The following is an 8,855-nucleotide window of genomic DNA, read 5'->3' as shown; positions in this document are numbered from 1 at the left end:
TCACAAGCCACCACAGTACGACAAACTGACAGATGAGTGGTGGAGACCAAAAGTGGCTGGCTCTAATAAACAGAAGTTTATGTTCTCACAATTTTGGAGGCTTTAAGTCCAAATTCAAAGTGCTGTTAAGAAGGGAAATTGCTCTTCTCTGCCCGCTCTGGAGGAAGCTCCTTGTCTCTTCAGCTTGCTTCCTGCTTTTCTTAGAGATTGCCACGTAGTTTGACATCAGCCTTCCCCCATCTCTACAGACTTGTTTAATCTCTTATATCTCAAAAGAGGGGAGAGTGGTGACACCATAGGATAAGCACTGGACTGCAAACTACAAGGTCAGTGGTTCGAGCCCATCAGCCACTCTGTGGGAGAAAGATGAGGCTTTCTGCTCCTGCAAAAATGTACAAGCCTCAGAAATCCTGTACAAGGTCGCTATGAGTTGGAAATGACTCCATGGCACTTAACAACAACAACAACAACAATCTTTAAAGAGATTGACTGAAAATACACCTTACCCTAATCCTGCCCCATTAATTAAACAAGACAACCCGTTTCTAAAGAGGATTGTAACATAGGCATGCCATTGTTGTTGTTGTTGTTAAGCATCTTGGAGTCAGTTCTAACTCATAGCGATCCTGTATAGGATTTCCAAGGATTGACTGGTGGTTTGAACTACTGACCTTGTAATTAGCTGTCCAGCGCTTATCCTAAGCGCCACACCAGGACTCCTGGCCATAGGCCTAGGGGTATCGGGGAGACATAATTCAGTCCCTAACAGTAGGTAAACTTTATCTAGTGTTGCTATAATTAAAATACCACAAGTTTGTGTCTTTAATAAATACAAGTTTAATTTCTCGCAGTTTAGGACTGGTCCCTCTTGGTAACATGTCCAAAGTATGAGGTGAAATCTTGCCACCTTTTTATGTCTTTCTTCTCCTTCCGTAGCTCAGTGTTCCCAGGACGCTGGGTATCTCGGGATTCAGTACATCACCAGAAGGAGGAAGGAAAATGAGCAAGTTCATGGTGAGTGGAACTTACCTCTTTGCTCTTAAAATTCCTTCTCTCTACTCAGATCGGATGGATTCCTGGTGTAGTGCTGTGGGTTAATGCGCTAGACTGCAAAGCCATTTGAACTCTGTCTGTGGTTCAAGCTCACCAGCTGCTCCTTGGAAACCCTATACAGGGTCGCTGTGGGTTGGAACTGTCCCAGTGGCACTTAACAATAACAACTCTTAGATGTGGTAGTGTAGTGGTTACGAGTCAGGCTGCGAACCTCAAGGTCTGCAGTTTGAATCTACCAGCTGTTCCTTGGAAGAAAGATGAGACTTTCTGCTCCTGTAAAGATTTATAGCCTTGGAAACCCTATGCAGGGTCGCTATGAGTCGGAACCGACTCCACAGCACACAGCCACCACCACTCCTCTTAGACATTGAAGTGGCTTAGGAATTTTATTGTGTTTACATAATTGCAACAAGAATTTGTTTCAGAAGGATCACCACACGGCTGGCCCCTATGAGGTGGAGGTTAAAGACATCCCAAATGTCCGACTTTCCTGACGTGCTATAGTAATTTATAATCACAGTTATCAACCACTGCTCCTCCCCCTCGGGACTCTCCCCCACATCCCAGCATTCTGCATTTCCGTGCAAGTCTTACAGAACTCATGGGCTGTCAAGGAAATGGCTAATGGTTTTGGAGGTTGGCAAGTCCCAAAGCTGCAGATCAGACGTTAGTCAGGAGGATTCGCCTCGCACAGAATCAAGCTGTTGACTCACAAGGCCATGGAAACTGGCACATGGGGTCAGGCTGCTGGCTTAAGTCCCAAGAACGAGAGGTCAGCCTGAGGTGAGCTTGGTTAGTCAAGCAAAGAATCTCACGGCCCACTCACAGCCCCAAGATGGCCCATTTTATATCCAGCAGCATGGCAAATTGTCCAAGCTCCTCTTGAGATTTCCAGGTATTTACAATCACAATTAATCCTGTTAACTAACACTCACTCTCAACTGGACCAGATCATCATATTAGCATCTTCCCCAACCGTCTCTTACCCAGACCCACCAGAAAGAAATCGTTTGGTGGGGATTACAAAGACATGGCTAAAAGAAGCCAGTTAAAGAATTCACTGCACTGCAGTAAGACTGTGCTTTCCTTGAAGGTTGACACACAAATTTACGTTACCATTCAACGATTTCAACAGAAATTATTCAGTGCAATTGGTTACGTTCTTCACTGTGCATATAGATTCTCAGCATTTCTCTTCTGGTGGTTCAATATGCATTCATTTTGTTTCCCTGCCCTCTTATGTGCTAGCTGCTCTTTGTTTTAAAGTAATTGTTCTTTATTTGGGCTCATAGCTGATTTCTTTTTTAAAGGTTCACAGTACTGACAAATAGCATCCTTTGTTCTGTGAGCCAATCTGTTATTTTGCTAACAGAGTGACCTCAGTGACTAGCTGTGAGTCAAGATTTAGAGATTCCGGGCAGCACTCTTAGGTCATCTTCCAGTTTCAACCTAGTCAATAAGTCTGTTGATTATGATAATGATTCTTTTTTTTTTTTTTTTAAGGAATTTGAGGATCAATCCTACCTTTTCCTCCCATTCTGTCAGAGTCTGTCTGTTGTGGCCCTGAACATACAGATTGGTAATGGTAGCAAGGGAGTCCTGATGTGACGCAGTGGGGTAATGCACTGGACTGCAAAGTCTGTTTGAACCACAAAGGTCAGTGGTTCAAGCTCACCAGCTGCTCCTTGGAAACCCTATGCAGGGTTGCTATGGGTCGGAATCAACTCAATGGCACATAACAACAACAACGACATTAGACACCGTGTCATTCTGGTGTCAGGGTAAATGAGTTGGTGGTACCTGTAGAGTATTAGTTCTGCAGACTAGTTTCTTCTGGGAATCTTTCATTCCCTTCTTTCTCTTTGTTTTGAACCAGTAGACCAATAGTTGTATATTACATGACCAGGAATTTTATGGTTATAAATAATAAAATTGTTCTTGTATAAAATATTTTTCTTTAAAACTCAGCTCTGAAAAACTTGTCCTTTTCTTCAGCCATTTAGAGATTACTTTTTCATATGGTACAGTATCTATACATTAGATGACAACTGACATTAACTACCTGCAATTAAGTCAGATTTCACAGATGAAGGCCACAGTCCTTGAGAAGAAAACTCTTATTTCAGACACCCACTGCAAGCTGGGCACCACCCTCACATTTGACATGTGTTGTTAAGTGCTGCGGAGTCAATTCTGACTCATAGCAGCCCTGTATAAGGGTTCCAAGGAGCAGCTGATGGTTTTGAACCGCTGAACCGCTATCCAGTGCTTATCCTGTAGCACTGTACCAGAGGTCTACACTTGACCCAGTAACTGCAAATATTGGGGTCCTCACTACTCTGTCAGGTTCAGTAATTTATTAAAATAGCTCACAGAACTCAAGAAATACTGTACGAGTACTTAAAATGTCAGTTCTACTATAGCAGAAAGTTCTAGATCAAACCCAGCACAAGGGACAGAACGAGGGCAGGAAGCTCTCCTCAGGGAGAGTTTACACTCCTGGCAAATCAGTGCGTCACATTGCAGACGATATTGTCCAGAGCACTGGTTGGGATTTCATTCCATACACATGGTTGATTGAACCAAGGCTGCACGATTGAACTTCACATCAAGCCACCCCTAGCCCCCATCCCGGAAGTTGGGCTGGTGTCATAAGAGATAGAGTGCCAAACCTCTGATCCCATGATCTGGTGTGGGCAGCTCTCATCCCGAGTCATATTAGTTTAAACTTCTAGATCTGGCCCCAGGAGGCCATCAAGAATAACAGAGCTAATCCAGTAACTGAAGAAAATCTAAGTGTTTAGAAGCAGCTTCCCAGTAATCAAGGACAAAAGTCAGCCAAATTCTTTGTTTTTCACCTGGAATGCTGTACATCCAAGAAAGGGGTAGAGATACATAGCAATTATGACTGTGTTGTTAAATGCTGTCAAGTCCGTTCTGAGTCATAGAGACCCTTTATAAGGCTTCTAAGGAACCACTGGTGGATTTGAAACACTAACCTTCCAGTTAACCATCCAGTGCTTACCCTATAATGCCACACCAGGACTCCAATTATGATCATCATAATCATTCTAATATTAATAATGTTCATTAAGCATTTCTAAGTGTCAAACCAGGAGCATGGTGGCTCCATATGGTAAGCACTGGACTGGAAACCACAAGGTCAGCAGTTTGAGCTCACCAACTGCTTCCTGGGAGAAAGATGAGGCTTCCTGCTCCTGTAAAGATTTAAACCCTCTGAAACCCATGGCGACCCCGTAGAGGGTTTCCGAGGAGCAGCTGGTGAGCTTGAACCTCCAATCTTGCAGTTCAAACAGCTTTGCAGTCTGGTGCATTAACCTACAGTGCAACAACCAGGACTCCTGAAACCCTATACAGGGTCATTATCAGTCGGAACTGACTAGACAGTACTTATCAACACAAAGTCAAACATGTTATGAGTGGTGTATGTGTGTATACATACATATGTGTTTCCTTGATTCTCCTTAATAGCAGCTTTTACAGCACTAACTATTGAACTATTATACAAAGGGGAAGCTGAGACGTGTAGGGGACCCATCGTAGCGATATACACTTGGATGTGGTAGCTACAACTCAGTGCATTCACTATTGGAGTTCATGGAAATGGTATGTGTTTGAGACCATATACGATACACCTGTCCAAGAGGATCCCCAGAGTTGATTAGGTTGGCAAACATCAGAAATCTATGTGTTCAGTAGGACAATGGTTGTTGTTGTTAAGTGCCGTCAAGTCAGTTCCGACCCACAGTGACCTTGTATAGGATTTCCGAGAAGTGACTGGGGAGCTTGAACCACTGACCTTGTAGCTCAAACTGACGTTGCAGTCCAGCGCATTAACCCACAGCTCCACACCAGGACTCCCAGGAGGATGGCGGCTGCTTTCATATTGTATTGAAAAGAAATTGGCCATGTTTTCTGAGCAGTTGGCAGTGTGAATCAAAAAGTAAACCATGTGTGTGTCCCAGCATGTAACATTTAGAACTCTGGAGGTCAGTATCTGAGGACACCAAGTGCAAACGCAAGGGCTCTCATTCCTTGCCGCTCTCCGGGGTGACGCTGAGGAGAATCCACATATGGCGCTGGCAAGATAGAAGAAGGGCAGGGAAATCTACACATTATTTGAAATTCCTCAAAATCTGAAACAACTTTCTACCCATCCTCCCAACCTTTTCAATTGGATAGTAGTTCTAATACTGGGTATACTTGTGCTTGATGTTGCAGCAATCGGTGACGTTCAAGGACGTGGCTGTGGTCTTCAGTGAGGAGGAGCTGGGACTGCTGGACTCTGTCCAGAAGAATCTGTACCAAGATGTGATGGTTGAGAACTTCCGGAACCTGGTGTCAGTGGGTGAGGACAACCTCCCTGCGTGGGACCATGGGCATGGGGGTGTCTTGGATCTCCTCAGATTTTCAAGGTCTTGAATCATCTTAGAATGGTCACCTGCGTTTGGGGAACTGACTCACCTACAAACATTGTGGTATGAAATGAAACAGAAATTAGCAGGGTTCATTTGGAAGGAAGGAACACGTAGCAACACAAACTGGAGTCGTTGTACTGGTGAAGTGAGTCTTTGGGAGGAGATTTATTTAAGAGACATTGGTTTCGAAGTAGGTCAGCCTGTGCTTGAGCAAAACATAGTTATGTATATATATATTTGGGTCTTGAAATTAATGGTATTTTGACAAGTGCACCATCTTTAGAACAAAAAGTGTTTCAGAAACACTGCTTCTGATGACTTTATGAGTATTTCACTTAGAAATGGGAAAAGGCTCTGGGGGTGATGAAAACAGCAACTGAAAGGCAAGGAAATTCAGATCAGAACCTGCTACTAGGAGTCCTTATTGATGTTTGTCCACCTGGGTTACTTTCTGCCTCTCTTTTGCCATCACCCTGATCAAATTGGCAAACCTTTCTCCTGGATTATTACAACAGCCTTTGGATTGATGTCCCTTCTTAGAGTCTTCTTTTCCTATATTCTGATCACCATGACCTGCCATCCTGACCCAGGGGAAATGTAAGTCCAATTACGTCATCCTCTACTCAAAACCCATGGCAGCTTCTTAGGTTTCTTAGAGTTAAAAATCTTTTTTTCCCTTTTTCCCCCAACTTTTTATTGTGAATTGGGTGAAAACACCCATTTTAGATGACTCATAGCATCCTGCGTGGTCCGGTCTGCAGGGCCGGCTTCCTCTCCGAGTACAGTTTCTCTTTTTTCCTTGCACAGTGTCTTCCTGTCACATTGTTCTGTTTCTCAAACATCCGGTTCACTGTGTCACAAGAAACGTATCTGCTGGGCTATTTTGCCTAGTGGAGGCAGTTGGGAAACATTCATTTTTTTCTCGCTTTCTCTAGTTTCTGGAGGCTGTCAAAGTTCTTCCTTGGCTTACGGCCTCTGTCCTCCAAGGCCAAAGCCGAAGCCATCAACATTATATCACTCTGGCTATTCTTGTTTTTTAAGCTTTTATTATAAATTGAGTGATAACTTACAAGGCAAATCATCAGCCTTGCACTCAACCAATCAGATTTTGTTTCATTGCTATGATTACAATCCTCTCCATGCACCATCGGTTAACAGTATTTACCTCTAGTTCCTCTTTTTTCTTTTTTGATGTACACAAAATACACAGAAAACAAATATTCATTTGAAAGACCAAAGGGCACATTGTACAAGCCAGCCTCCTACCCGCAGGCACACAGCCTTTCTTATTCCATGGGTCAGAGTCCTCAGCCGCTCTGTCTCTCTATGTCATTGCCTCTGTTTCCATCTTTGGGGTCACTACTTCTCTAGTTAGGGTCCCACGTTCCACTCCTGCTCTTCCCTCTTGATGGTCCTATGATCCTCTCTTACTGGAATGAAAGATTAACTACTCCCCCCTTTTTCTTTCACATCTTATACCTTTAGAGTTATGAGAATCGCAATTAATCATGGTAACAATTACTCCGAATTGAATCAAAAGACTCCTCTCCCCATCCCCTCTTCCCCTTTTACCAGATCCAAGAGGAAAACTATTCAGTAGGGATTGTACTTTATCCACCTTGTTCTTAGCACACTGTTGAAAACTTGTAAGCCAGCCATATTGTGCCTTTTATAGCCCCCAGTTTTGATAGCCAGTGTCTTAAGTAGACTGTCCCTATCAACGTTGTGCCCTAAAGGAATAGGCTTAATCCTTGATGTGAAGACTCTGTCCCTCTTGGTTGGAATTTTGAACAACTACATCTATAAGCAAAGGTTAGTGGTGGTTATGTGCCGTGGATTCGGTTCTGACTCATAGCAACCCTGTACAGGGTTTCCGAGGCTGTAAATCTTTACAAGAGCAGAAAGCCTCATCTTTCGCCTACGGAGCAGCTGGTAGTTTCAAACTGCTGACCTTGAGGTTAGCAGCCCAATTCATAACTACTATGTTATCTTAAGTTAATCAAATTATAGAAATTTACACTTGCTTCCTGGATCAAACTTCTTTATCTTCGCCTAGTTGAGTTCTGGTCAGCCATCCGTCCACGCTAGGTCAAATGGGTACTATCTGCAAGTTTGGGCATTCTTACACACCTCCCCCGACTTCAGGTCAGCTGGATGCTTCATTCTCAGCTGTAGCCCCCAGTGGCTAGGTCAGTGTCTGTGGGCTCAGGAGTTCCCAAGTCTCTCCAGACTTTGAACCAACCAGCCCTTCCTCTTCTCTCTCTCCTCTCAAGGTTGATAGGAGTCTATGGAATGTGTTCGAACTCAGCTCACGTCTTCATTTATATTGCTGGCTGTCCCCCACTTCCACTCACACATAGGCCAAGGCGGTCACCAGCGAGTTTACAAGCCTCCTTTTGTGTTCCTTTGAGTTTCAGTCTTGGAAAGGGATTTATCCTGATGGGTTGCCTTTTCTTGCTTTGATGACTCCCAGGCGAACAGCTTGCTTGTTCTTATAACAGCACTCTGGTTGTTCTTACTGGAGCAGAGCAGAGCTACTCCTCGGAAACCCAGTACAGGGTCACTATGGGTTGGAACCGACTCGATGGCATTTCACAACAACAACAATTTCAACTGTTAGATTAAATGGCAAACACAATCATATAAGAACGGCCAGATTAGGATGTAGAAAACTTTGTGGCACTATGATCGTGCCTACTGGGTATCGCTGGTCCAGCCCCCCATTGCTTGCTCTCTCTGTGCCTGCAATATCGTTCACCTAAAATCTTGGTACCACCCTACCTTCATGCAGGTCTCAGTTTTCTCAGCTTTATGATAAGAGAAGCCTTGTGTGCCTACTCTATTTAAAATACCAGCTTCTCTCTATTCTTCTTGCCCTGTCTTATTTGATTATATATATGTTTTGTTTGGGAGCACGATGGCTCTGAAGGGTAAGCACTGGACTGCAAATCACAAGGCCAGTGGTTCAAGCCCACCACCTATTCCCCAAAAGGATGAGGCTTTCTGCTCCTGCAAAGAATTACAAGTTTGAAAGCCCTATATAATGATACTATGAGTTGGAACTGACTCAACACCAGTTAATAGCCACATGTTTTGTTTCTGCCTATCCCTCCAACTGCAGTGTTATCTCTAGGAGTGAAAGGTTTCTGTGTGTTTTAATTATTGGTGTCTCCTCAGAGACTAGAATTGTCATTGTAGTTGGCAGGTACTTGTCCATATTTGTTGATTTAAGGAGTGAGTGACTGTACAGAGCCACCTCTGTCTTCATGAACCATAGAGACACACCAACCAGAGTGAAGGAAGGTATGGAAGAACAATTCGTGTCTTCTAATGAACGCCCAACCATATTTGACTTTCTGGTAG

General features: G+C 43.7%; 1 protein-coding gene and 1 pseudogene across 1 annotated transcript in view; both read left to right on the top strand.

Moving 5' to 3' along the window:
* The window catches only part of LOC102839143, a 59,200-nt pseudogene extending 53,704 nt beyond the window's left edge, over positions 1-5,496 (top strand).
* A 2,913-nt stretch (positions 5,497-8,409) lies between these two features.
* The window catches only part of LOC102838772 (zinc finger protein 234-like), a 9,911-nt gene continuing 9,465 nt past the window's right edge, over positions 8,410-8,855 (top strand). The window contains exon 1 of the mRNA XM_006871498.1: positions 8,410-8,422. Within this exon, the coding sequence (XP_006871560.1) occupies positions 8,410-8,422 (13 nt within the window). The remainder of the gene's footprint in view (positions 8,423-8,855) is intronic.

Source organism: Chrysochloris asiatica, unplaced genomic scaffold (assembly GCF_000296735.1).
Source record: "Chrysochloris asiatica unplaced genomic scaffold, ChrAsi1.0 scaffold00168, whole genome shotgun sequence".
Taxonomy (NCBI): domain Eukaryota; kingdom Metazoa; phylum Chordata; class Mammalia; order Afrosoricida; family Chrysochloridae; genus Chrysochloris; species Chrysochloris asiatica.
The sequence above is the reverse complement of the archived record's forward strand: the minus strand, read 5'-3'. Positions and strand labels throughout refer to the sequence as shown.